Source organism: Myxocyprinus asiaticus, chromosome 42 (genome assembly GCF_019703515.2).
Source record: "Myxocyprinus asiaticus isolate MX2 ecotype Aquarium Trade chromosome 42, UBuf_Myxa_2, whole genome shotgun sequence".
Taxonomy (NCBI): Eukaryota; Metazoa; Chordata; class Actinopteri; order Cypriniformes; family Catostomidae; genus Myxocyprinus; species Myxocyprinus asiaticus.
In genome coordinates, this window is record NC_059385.1 from 17899261 (window position 1) to 17912702 (window position 13442).

The following is a 13442-nucleotide window of genomic DNA, read 5'->3' on the forward strand; positions in this document are numbered from 1 at the left end:
GCTACATACACCTTCATGGTGGAGAGGGACAGCCGCCTCTCCAGCCTCTCCTGCAGGAAGGAAAGCACCGATCCAACTGCACATCTCTGGGGGTCTTCACGTCGGGAAGAACACCACTTAGCGAACAGACGCCACTTGAAGGCATACAGGCGCCTCATAGAGGGCACCCTAGCCTGAGTGGTCATGTCTACCAGCACAGGTGGTATGCCACTTAGGTCTTCTGTATCCTGTCCAAGGGCCAGACATGGAGATTCCAGAGGTCTGGTCGTGGGTGTCAGATGGTGCCCCATCCCTGAGAAAGAAGATCCTTCCTCAGGAGAATTCACCAGGTGGGGCTGCCCGGGATGTGAGTGGCTTGTAGCGACTTGAGGTGCTGCTGACTCCAGAGGAGGAGACGGCGGGCGAGTTGTGAAATGCAATGGGAGCGTAGACTGCCTTGATGGTTGATGTACGCTACCGTCACTGTGTTGTCCATCCGGACCAACATGTGCTTGCCCTGGATCAACGGCCAGAACCTCCCCAGGGCGAGCAGTACTGCCAACAACTCTAGGCAGTTGATGTGCCAATGCAGCCGCGGGCCAGTCCAGGAGCTGGCAGCTGTGCCCGTTGCATACAGTGCCCCAGCCCATCTTGGAGGTGTCTGTTGTAACCACAATGCGCCTGGAGACCTGCTCTAGGGGAACCCCTGCCCGTAGAAATGCAAGGTCGGTCCAAGGACTGAAGAGGCGGCGACAGATCAGCATGAGGGCCACGCGATGTGTCCCGCGGCACCATACCCATCTCGGGACTCGAGTCTGAGGCTTGGTGTACTTGCAGGAGAGCCATGGCGTGCAGGGCAAAGGCAGCTTGTCCAGCGGCACCATAGGCCTTAACCGTCAGGGACGACGTAAACCTACAGGCCCTGGACGGGAGCTTCGGGCGCCCGCGCCAGGTGGCTGCGCTCTGCAGACACAAGTGCACCACGAGTGCCTTATCCACCTGGGGGTTCACTGAATACCCCGTGGCCGCTCCACCATCGAGGGTAGTGAGAGTGGTGGAGCTGAAAGACAGTGACCGGGCAGTAAAAGGTGCCTCCCACGATCTTGTCAGCACCTCATGCACCTCCAGGAAGAATGGAATGGGGGCAGGGCGTGGCCGTGGGCGGTACCCCGAGCCCAGGAACCAATCGACGCGCCACGAGGGTTCAGGGGAGAGTGAAGGGTTCCACTCTAGCCCGATGCTCACGGCCGCCCAGGAAAGCATGTCAGTCATTTCCGCGTCGGCCTGGGACTGGGCGACCATTCCTGAAAGAGAAAGTCCAGTCGAAGCCTCTGCGTCCGACTGGATGAGCCCACTCTCCGATGCTGCGCTCTAACTCATCCTCTACCCGGGCTCCAAACAAGAGGTCAAACTCGCCTTGAGACGAGCCGGCGATCTCATCCGAGTGCCCGATCGGGGCAAGCGAGAGTGCTGGGGAATGGGAGGTCCGCAGGGGGATTCCCGGTGGAGGTGGTCCCATTGATGTCCCCAAATCGCCCCCAGTGCTAACCGGCATTGCCTCATACCCGTAGGTAGAAGGACGAAGGCGGGGAGCCGCTGGGGTGGCTTGCTTATGAATGCAAGCCACGACCGCAACGTTGCTATGGTCATGTTCTCGCAATGAGGACAAGACCCATCCACGAACAAAATCTCCATATGGGCAGCGCCCAGACACGTAAGACAGCTATCGTGGCCATCAGAAGCGGAGAGATAACGGCAGCAACCAGGAATAACATACAAACAGAAAGTATCTTTAAAAAGACGTTCCTTGTGTGCCGCTCTTTTAGAAAGAAAATATACTCTTTTAGAATATACTCTTTTGTTGTTCTGCCGATGCTCCCAGGGGCGTTCTCTGCACTCCATGGGTGCAGAGGGAAAGAAGCCGCTGAAATGCGCCATAGAATCCAGCAGATGAGGTGAATGAACTCGCAGATGAATTCAGTTTCAATGAATAGAATTGCTCGGCTCCGAAAAGAAAATCTGAATGAGTGGTTGCATACCAGCTCCTTTTATACCCGTATGTCCGGGGGAGTGGCATGCAAATTCCACTCGCCAATTCTCATTGGCCTTTTTTCAAAAAAGCAGAGGTGTTTGGGGCTCCCAAGAGTGATTCCTAGTGTCACTAGATCAACACAATGTCGAGTGAGTGACAGACAGGGAACCTCTTATACGTGATCCTAAGATGCCATTAAGATGGCATTCATTAGCATTTCAATGCTTCTGGAAAACTCAAAGGCTGCTTGATATGCACAAATGAGAACAAATTTCAGAGGACAAGATCCTGCAGAGCGAGTTGAGAATGTGAGGACAATGTTATAAACAGGGTTGGGAGGGTTTCTTTTGAAATGTATTCCACTACAGATTACAGAATACATGCTGTAAAATGTAATTTGTAATGTATTCCGTTAGAATACTCAAGGTCAGTAATGTACTCTAAATACTTTGGATTACTTCTTCAACTCTGTGCATGTAAGACAAAAGTTAAAAATACATTATCTGAAAAACCTAAATATCTTATGGAGTGTTGTTTCTAAAATAAGATAAATCAAATTGATCTTGTTTTAAGGATTTTTAGATATTTTTACAGGAAAACAATACAAAAATTATTATAAAGAATATGATTTTTGCCCTAATATCAAAGGTCTTACTAGAAAAAAAAGAAATTATGATCCAACGTGAATTTTCTTGATAAAAAAATATGATCGAGCCTGGTAACATGTGCATGTAAAATGGCTAGAAATAGCATTTTAGCTTAGCGTAAAGCTAACAATTTACACAAGGTTTATTTCTATTTCTTCTGCTCCAAACTTACTTCAAACGTACTTCTCTGTCTGTTCGTATGAATGTAACAAATCATAAGAAAGTGTTTCACCGCTGCTCAAACACTCTTTGGATCACATCTTTTATATGTATAAATGTTTTCCATCTGAAAGGACTAAATATTAAATTAAACAAATGACAATAAAATGCAAAGTAATCTCTCAACAGTAATCAAAATACTTTTTGAATGTAACTGTATTCTAATTACCAATGATTTAAATTGTAACTGTAGTGGAATACAGTTACTTATTTTAGTATTTTCAATTTGTAATCCTGTTACATGTATTCCGTTACTCCCCAACCCTGGTTATAAATGAGGCTGAGCATGCATACTGCACAGCTTATCCGTACATGTATAGCATTGTCCATGTACAGTGGGGTTCAGAAGTCCTCACAGAAAAATAAAATAAAAATAAAAATAAATAAATAAATAAAATTCAGTTCAACTTCCCACTTAAATTGTTATGCTGGTAATATAATTTGTAATTAAATAAAATGAGAAAAATGCTACATAGAAGCTTTATCACTTGTCTTTTCAAAAGTTTTTTTGGACCTCATTGTATTTCTGAACTGGCTATATAACAAATTTACCTGGAGTAATTGAATATTCGACTGCCCCAGAGTGAGTGGTTCCCTCTGGAGCCACCGTGAAAGAAGCAGGAGTCTGTCCCGTCAAAGTAGTTCAGCCCATCTTCAGTGTTGCTGGAGGCATGACTGTGGACCACATCCAGCAGAACTGTGATGCCCATGGAGTGTGCAGTATCAACCAGATGCTTCAGATCATCAGGAATGCCAAACCGACTGTAAGACAGAATGTGTGTTCTGTCATTTGGACTGAGTTGTAGTTTCTTGTATGGTGTAGCCTACTGTTCTTTTACCTTAACTGGTACAGCATGGTGCTAGCGGTGCCAAGGTAATGGGCTTGATTCCCACAAAACACACAGATAAATGTACTATATACCTTGAATGCACTGTAAGATGCCCCATTTAAAGGAGTCTACAAAATGCACTAATGTATCTGAAGCCTAGTTGATAAAGACCTTGGCTGGTAACTGAAAGGTTGTAGGTTCAAACTCCACAAGGGTTGATCCATGAATCATCACAATGTGCTTGTTGTAGGATAATAGTATCTAGAGTGGTATAGGTTACTTTTTCAGTAGTTCAACTGGCACAGCATTGTGCTACCAATGTCAAGGCTGTGGGTTCGATTCCCAGGGAACTCAAATACAGATAAACGGATACCTTGAATGCACTGCAAGCTGTCCTGAGTAGGAGGGTCTGCAAAATGCATAAATATAAATGCAGTCTAGCTGATAAAGATCTAAAAGTAACCAAAATGATTTAGGTTAAAACCCCAAATAGGTTGATACATAATCATCACCATTGTGCCCATAACTGCAGGTTGCTCCAGGGAAACTGTCATTTAATAATTGCACTGTAAATTCCTTTAGATAAAACATACAGTAAAAGGACCAGCTAATCCTTGTCTTGTAATTTCCGTAATGCCAAATACTGCTATCCACATGCTCTGGTATTCCTGTGTGACCATGAAACCTTAGAAATTAGTGATGAAATTCAAAGCTTAAAAAACCCAATCAAACTGGTTAATGTCACTGGAAAGAAAACATTTCTGAGCAAAATCAAGAGTTTTCAGAAAATATTCATGCAGACCAGAGGTAAGCTGATGGGTCGAGACTTAAAAATCTGTCTCGAACCAGGTCACGGACAGAAAGTAAACTATATAGTCATGCATAGTTAGGTTAACAAAATAAATAGTTAGGATAACAAAATAAATAGGCTTATCTATATTTAATTTGCTCTTGTATACAAACAATCCTTTTTATTTTATGCAAAATTCCCTATCATTCATCACCATTCGTCATCATTTGCATTTGTTTCATCATGTGTTAGATTGGTAAATCTTCTGAGGGTTTTCATTTTCCTACTTTTGAATGTTATTAAGCCTATGCAGTCCATAGTAATATTAAAACTAATTAATGTAAAAAAAAAAAAAAAAAAAAAAGAAGAAAAAAAAAAAAGAATGTTCATTTACTTTTGGATCGCCACTGGACATTCAGTGTAAAATCTGGTTTGTGAAGCAATAACAACTGAGAACAACTAACACAGAAAGCTAAATAAAGTGCCCCCTATAAGATTAATAAAGTGAGTGCTGTTGACTGCTCTAAGCATGCAAGAACAGGTGAAGGAACACTATAACACTCCTCCATATGATCACAATCAAATCAATGAACGGACACTCCCAGCATGCCTTCCACTATCTGCTCTACTTTACAGATGTAAAAGATATTGGGATGAAGAAGAACAAAGAAAGTGAGAACAGAGTTAATGATATTCCCTCCTTTGCCTCCCTCCACCTGGCAGAGAGAGGAATAGGCCTTAAATGTGCATGAGTGATCAATCATGAGTGAAATTACTCTGGATACATTGCACTTTATCTGGACTGGTTCACCAGTGCTGGCCGCCTCAGCCAGCCAAAGCTGAAAAAATATTCCCAATGACTCTTTCATATCTTATTAGGTTGAGGGAGCTGCTCACTCCCCACATTCAAAGATGCAATTTTCTTTCATGAGAATTTATTTATTTTGAAGACCCGATTCTATTTTTTATAATTGTTTTTTATCAGGCCTTTCTTCTATTTGGGGATTAACGGCAAATGTGTTTACAGTAAGATTACTGCCCTTGACAGGGGACCTCATCCTGATTTAAAGACTGGAATTGCTGCTGCACAGTCCGAGAGACCACCAAACCCACCAAAGCCTGAGCCCTAACAGAAAATGAAAAGCATTTAGATAGTGTCACATGATCAGTCTACCAGACCTTGTAGATATACCACTATTAAATAAAATGTGACCAGAGACCACTAATAAATAAAATGTGACCAGGGCACAGCATGCTATCGTGTTTGGTGAAGGAGAAGTGCGTTTTCTTATCACATCTAGAACACCTTGATCTGAGACCCTGTGGAGCTAATAATTTCTTTTGGGACTTGGTTGTTAACCTTTGTTGTTAAAAATACAATCTATATCTGCTCCGACTAGGGAGCTGTTAGCAGTCAGACAGCAATACTTTCAAGCATCAAGAGGAAAACCTAGATTACCATTGCGACTCTCTGCACAAATGTTTGAACATACAGTAAAAGCGTTGGTTTGGAGATCTTTACTCATGACTGAAACAACTTTGCAGTGATAACACAAGTTATTATTTTTTTACCAGATATTTTTGTGCAAAAACTTACAGTACACTTATTAGGATGTATAGGATGTTCTCCTGGAGCAATTAAGGGTTATGTGCTTTTCTCAAGGGCATAATGGTGGAAGCTTTCATAGATCACACTTTGCAGGATTTGAACGTACTTCATTGAAAGAGGCACCCGAGTCACATTTAGGAAACTAGAAAGCAACCACCTATCAACCACCCAGAGCACCCTTTCAACAACCTAGCAATGCCCTAACAACACACTTGCAAATGCAAAGCAACAACTCTACTCAGTAGAGTCGACTATTTGTAAGAAATCTCTGAAATCTACCTGGATGCGGCAAAGAAGTTAGTGACTTGATAGCCAAAGCTTGCATAGTAGGCATGTTCCATGACTGCCATGAGCTGAACACAGTTGTATCCTGAGATGAAAATACAAGGGGAAAGTGAAGAAAAAAGGAACAACATCACAGATAAGTTTAAAGTTAGAAGAGCTTCAAAAACTAAACTTTCAAAGTGAAACACACTAAAGACACATCTAAGGCATTCTCTTTGTTTAGTAATCTTAACAATAAGGATTAATTCCAAGTAGTTCTACTGTATGTCCACAGTGGAAAATTGTAATTAATTACAGCATAATTAAAAATCAGTGAAACCAACACTTTGCTTTAAATGTCAGCTCCAGCACTGATCTGAATCTTCAATAGTAAAATGATGGCATGACAAATTAGAATTAGAATTAAGTTCATATTTTCATGCAAATAAAAGTTTAACGTGTAAACATTTTCTGTGAATAATAAGCATTTGACACTGTGATATCGACTCTCGGCTCTGTTACAAACAAATTAGCTGCCTTGCTGTCTACTACCTACATAGGCAGCTATCCTCTACCATCCTAACTGATTTGAAAGCTCATAAGCGACCGATTTGGAATGCGACTTGTGCAACTTTGCGGGACACACAATTAGAACTTTTCACACAGACCGCATGGGGGATTCGACTCAACTTAATTCCAGAAGATTTTTATAATCAACAATCCTCTCGCTTTGCATCTTCTTGGATGGATTTTTTAACTGAGCTCATCACAATACATTCTGACCAAAAGAAGTATTCTTAGAAGGTTGCATAATAATCCTGCCTACCTTTTGGAAGAGCGTTCATGCTGGGGACGTGTCTATGATGTCTTAAATTTCTGACAATGTAGGTAGTTTGCTAGATTTTGCAAAGAGCTGATGCCACCTTCTTCCAAAAATTAGAAAGATGTACAAGATTCCAGCATTCTGGTGGGGTCTCAACACTGCACTTTCTCTGATAAATATACAGTATATATATATATATATATATAGTACAGGTGCATCTCAATAAATTAGAATGTCGTGGAAAAGTTCATTTATTTCAGTAATTCAACTCAAATTGTGAAACTCGTGTATTAACAGAAGGCCAACAATTCACTAAAAATGTTTTTTTTATTGGTCTTATGATGTATTCTAATTTTTTGAGATAGTGAATTGGTGGGTTTTTGTTAAATGTGAGCCAAAATCATCACAATTAAAAGAACCAAAGATTTAAACTACTTTAGTCTGTGTGCATTGAATTTATTTAATACACGAGTTTCACAATTTGAGTTGAATTACTGAAATAAATGAACTTTTCCACGACATTCTAATTTATTGAGATGCACCTGTATATAAACTGTATACAAGTGAACAAGTACAACTGATATTTACATTGTTGCTTTTTACAATAATAATAATAGTAATAATAATAATAATAAAAACAATCCTACATTTCTAAACCAGTAAGCAATTATGCATCACAGAGACCTCTGCTTTCATCATATGGAAAGAAACACATTCAATTTAAAGTATCACATTTTTTATACAAAGAAATAATAAACATCTAGAAAAAAGTACATTTACACACTGTACATTCTTAACCAAAAATGTTAATGCTATGCCCAAACGAATATGTTTTCAATTGAAAACTCTGTTTTACCTTTATCAATGTCATCTTTTTCCAAAGTATGCAGTACTAGAGATTGTTTTTAAACTCTCCGTTTTTGGTGTCGGGAAACACAGATCCATTGTGGATGAGAGGCATAAATTTTGCAAGTAATAGTGTGAACGCAGCTAATCATCCAACATCGAAAGTTTTAGTGTCATATTTCTGATGAATAAACATTCTAAATATTACACCCTCTAGTATCACATTGGCGATGTATGTGTGCTATCAAGGAAAAAGTATACCATGAACATTGCATTTACCGTACATGGGTTTGACAAAAACAGAATGCCATTCTCCCAGTTGAACTATGAAACTGTCCATTCTTGCATTGTGCAGTACAATTTGTCTTGGACAGGGGACTAAAGACTTGGAAGTAAAGCCGTAATTAAAGCAAAGCAATCGTTTTACTCACAACATTAGAGTTCACTCAATTAATCTGACTACAAAGTGTCCCCAACAAAAGGTTATTCTTTTGAATTTTAAACTGAATCCATGAACATGGTGTCTTTTTTTTTTTTTAAATTTTATTTTTTTATTTTTTTATTTAGTATTACTGCGAGGACAATTTCCAGGATACAATAATATCAAATCAGACTGTTGTAAGTCTAGGAAACTTATACTTATTTTCCCCCTGCTCTAACAAGTATGAATAAAGCATTTGTCATAGTCAGCTGAGAATTAAGCAAATAAGATTATATCAAACCCAGGTGCTTCTAGCTCTGTCTGTGATCTCCTTGTTTGAACATTTCCACAGTGTCTGATGCTTGAGCATGCGTAACCAATGTGACAATGTCCCTATTTAATATTTCATGACGTGTTCCCATCACACCTAAGGGAAAGATACCAGTACTACCTTACAACTTTTTTTTCACAACCTAAACTAAAATAGCTGTACAGTTATAACCAAAATTAATTTGATTCCTTTAAGGAAATGAGGTCCAAATTTTAATTTGTGGGAGAACTATCACTTTAAAAATACAAATGATAACTGTAAAGAATACTATAGGAATAGAGATGTGTATCTTTTGCCACTTGTGTAAATTACAGTGGTCGTGTATGTACCTAACTCAATTGTTTTTTTCTTCTTCTCTCTCAGCATGAGGGCACATAAGCTAGGCTTGCCTCTTTGTTTCTGTGATACTTGTGTAGGGTTCCTTTTGTTTGTCAATCAATTTTTTGTGGCACTTTTCTTTGTGTGGATATTTATTAAGATGCTTTTGTGCACCCCTTGTCTGAGTCAGTCCTTCCTCTAACACAAAATGTGTTAACAATGGATTTAAACATCAGACCTGTCAAGCAACAACATTTTATAATGCAGTATATAACAATAAATCCTGATAACTCGAAGAAAGGCCATACAGAAAGAATAATAATAATACAAAAAATGTAAAAAACATAAAAATTTTATTTTTATTTTTATAAATCACTTTCAGTGCATTTTCTTTTGAGAGTCAGCGTTCTTTTATAAGTGAAATCATTTCTCAGGTCTCTAAGCTATGTAATATGCTTCTGACATTAAACCTTTTACATTAAAAGTCCATTTCAAACTTGATTTGAAAAGAAACCCGCACAACTAAGAAAATAATTCCTTCAATGCTTTAATTCAGAGAAAAAAAAAAAAAAAAAAAAAAAAAAAAAAATATATATATATATATATATATATATATATATATATATATATATATATATATATATATATATATATATATATATATATAAGGGTAAAATAAGGGCACAATCATTTAAAAAAAAAAAAATAAAAAAAATGTGCCAAAAAGATCTCTTCCATTAGTAGAAAAGTGCAGTGTTGCTTTTGTTACTTTCTGGACAGATTTGAAGAGCAGAGAACATTAACTGAGGCACAGAACCCCAGGGAGAGCAGCGATCATTCTTGGTGACTCATTGTGCCTTTGTGACAGCCTTTGACTTTTCTCTCTTAGGACTATTTTAACACCCATATGAGGGGTGAAAAATATTTTTACGCTAACTAACTCTCTGCTTAAAAACAGATTTAATTGCTTCAGGCAAAGTTTAATGTCTCAACCCTTGAGAAAACAAACAGCAGAAGGTTGTTTTATGGATCAGACCAATGCAATAAACACTACTGTTTAAGGTACGTTGTGTAATCCCTCAGCTGAAAAACCTAATTTGGACCCCTCTGATGTAGTAATTGTAGGCTGGCTTCCTCTCACCCTTCCATGTCAAAAGCTCTGTAAGGGAACAATCATGGAAAACGGCTCTGCGTGCTGTAATGGAATCACTTGAGGCAGCAGCTGTTCTCACATCTGCTAACTAAACTTAACATTACCGCTTGCTACAGTTAGCATACTATTCCATGTGGAACTGCTTGTCGTTTGCACTCTTTGGATTCATCTGTGTCACTACAAACTAAATGCATTTCTTTTTCATCCTTGCTCTTTTAATGCAATAGTTCACCCAAAAATGTAAATGTTGTCATTATTTATTCACCCTTGTGTCCTTCAAAACCCATATGACTTTCTTTCTCATTCAGAATGGAGATATTGCAGGCAATCTTGTGAATAAAATGGCAGTGGATAGTTCCTCTCTTTAAAGTTTAAAAAAGTACCCAAAAGTATCATAAAAGTAGTCCATGTCCCCTGTGTAATTTTCCAAGTCTTCTGAAAGCATACAATAGGTTTAAGTGAGAAACATCCCGCAATTAAAAGGAATAGTTCACCCAAAAATGAATCTCCTCTTATCATTTACTCACCCTTATGCCATGCCATGTGTTTATGACTTTCTTTCTTCTGAGGAACACAAACAAAGATTTTTAGAAAAATATCTCTGTTGGTCCGTTCAATGCAAATGAATAGTGGCCAGAACTTTAAAGCTCCAAAAAGCAAATAAATACAGCATAAAAGTAATCCATTCGACTCGACAGTGGTTAAATCCATGTCTTCAGAAGTGATATGACCGGTGTGGGTGAGAAACAGATCAATATTTAAGTCCTTTTTTACTATATATATATATCTACTTTCACCTGCCCTCCTATGCACTTTCTTCTCTCCTAAGAGTTTTACTTCTTTTGTTTTTGGTGATTTGCATTCTTCGTTCATATCGCCACCTACTGGGCAGGGAGGAAAATTCATAAGAAAAAGTACTTAAATATTGATCTCTTTCTCACACACACACACCGATCAAATTGCTTTAGAGGACATGGATTAAACCACTGGACTCATGTGTATTACTTTTACACAGTCTTTATGTGCTTTTTGGAGCTTCAAAGTTCTGGCCACTATTCACTTGCATTGAATGGACCAACAGAGCTGAGCTATTTTTCGAAATATCTTCTTTGTGTTCAGCAGAAGAAAGTCATACACATCTGAGATGGCATGAGGGTGCATAAATGATAAGAGAATTTTCATTTTTGGGCGAACTACAGTATTCATTTAAGCAATTTTGCAGAGAAAATCTTAACGTCCGTTGTGCATTCATGAGTGCTTAGAGAGAAGCTTGTTCACAATGACATGTGTGTTCACATGAGAACTTGCTTTATTTTAATGCTAAGCAATAGTACGAGGTGGTGAATTCAGACGATTTCATTGCACTGCAGTATTTTGTCCTTGAGCAAAGTATCTAAAATGATACCATTATATGTCTGCATTGCATGAAAGTTTTGTGTGAAGCAAATTTCACCAGCCCTATTGTGGTGATACATACAAAATTGAGATAAACACCCCCACACTACATAACAAAATGAAAACCTGCTCAGTCAGTCATGGCTAACTGCACTTCTTATTACTCACTTGTAGCAAAATCACCCCACTCAAACAGATTCCTTGATAAAACAGTAAGTTTTTCTTCTTAAAGACCTAAGATCCATTTCTTCTGCCTGCTGAGCATAAGGATAGCAGTTGCCCCTCAGCGAGGGGTATGCTCTTCTCCACTCAATTCATATCATTTTGACGTGATGTGCGGGTGTTTTTTGCAGTGTTTCTGTAGATTTCATCACTCACCCAGATCTTTAATGCGAGGTAGCACATTTTGGGAGAAGTTATTGTACGAGGCAATCTTTTCCTCAGGCGAGGCGATGCCCACATGGGCCTCGTAGATACGAAGGCTGCCGGGCCGAGGGGGTCTTGGGTGTTGAAACTGGGAGGGAGAGAGACAGAGAAAGAAGGTGAGAAAGAGAGAGAGAGAGAGAGATCCTAGTTAAAACCCAGCCCTCTTGCTTTGAAGAAAGATTTTGCTAGACATTTCTGTTGAGTATCTGAGTTACCTCAAAGATCCTGATGCAACACAACTCAAATATTTGTCTTCATTAAACGCTTGGAAAAATACAATGGAGACAAAGTTCTCAGCCTACAACAAGAATTTGAGAACTCTCAGAGCATGCAAATTTAGAAAATGCTATATCATTTCAATATTATATTCGTTTAAGTTTGAAAATAGTTTTGGTTAAAGTTTTAGAGAGCTCAAAAACTCATATCCACACCCCCAGACAGACACACAGAAGTGCATAAAACAACGGCTGTGCCATATCTAGAAAGCAAAAAGCAATATTTCCTGCCTTTAATCATGCAGCAATCGCTATAACTGTCGGATGACATTGTGCCGCCAATTCATCTCCTCAAAAAACTTGATTACGGGTATGATGCCATTGACCAGGGCCAGCTGTATGAATGTCTGATGCTGTGAAAAGATATCAAAGGAGAGTATGTCTCATTGTCAGTGCGGAAGAACCACCCCATATCAAAGCCATTTGCAAATGGTTCTTCAGCTAAACAAAGACATCAAGAGGGCAAAAGCAATTGTTGAATTGCCTCGGATTAAATTGGCTGTTTAATGTGGTGGATCACTTTAGAGGAGGCAGTTTTGAGTGTCATTATTAATGCGGAAGAGGGGTTGCCGTTAGAGCGGGATGCCTCAGAGATGCTAATGGCTACCGTTGATAAATGGCTGAGAGCCACAGGAACACCAAAGGCTTGCATGAATGGCTTTCGGTCCAGCAAACATTCCCTCCCGCTTTTTGTGTTTATCGTACATTACCACCTCCAATGCAAAAACGGACAATAACTTGAGACAAATATGAATGTAAACAGTGCCAGTCGTTCCAAACCCAAATTACTTTCTATATTCCCTGAAACACAAAAGGTGAATTCTGAAGAATATTCTGGGCACTCCATATAATGAAAGCAAAAGGGAACTGTGTGTGCCAAGCTCCAAGATGACAAAAAAGCACCATAAAAGCATCATAAAAGTGGTCCATACAACTTGTGCCCTATATTTCAACTCTTTAAAGCCATAAGATAGCTTTGTGTAAAAAAACATACTGAAATTTAAGTTGTAAACTGAAAATCTTCAAATATTTTGGAAGAAATCTCCCGCATATTTTTCAAGATCAGTGGCCATATGCGTACCCT

General features: G+C 39.1%; 1 protein-coding gene across 1 annotated transcript in view; it reads right to left on the reverse strand.

The window, feature by feature from the left end:
* Positions 1 to 13442, reverse strand: part of LOC127432841 (1,4-alpha-glucan-branching enzyme-like) — a 261140-nt gene that overhangs the window by 173050 nt on the left and 74648 nt on the right. The window contains exons 5-7 of the mRNA XM_051684290.1: positions 12036 to 12171; positions 6386 to 6476; positions 3430 to 3639 (exon numbers count right to left, since the gene is read on the reverse strand). Of these exons, the coding sequence (XP_051540250.1) occupies positions 3430 to 3639; positions 6386 to 6476; positions 12036 to 12171 (437 nt within the window). The remainder of the gene's footprint in view (positions 1 to 3429; positions 3640 to 6385; positions 6477 to 12035; positions 12172 to 13442) is intronic.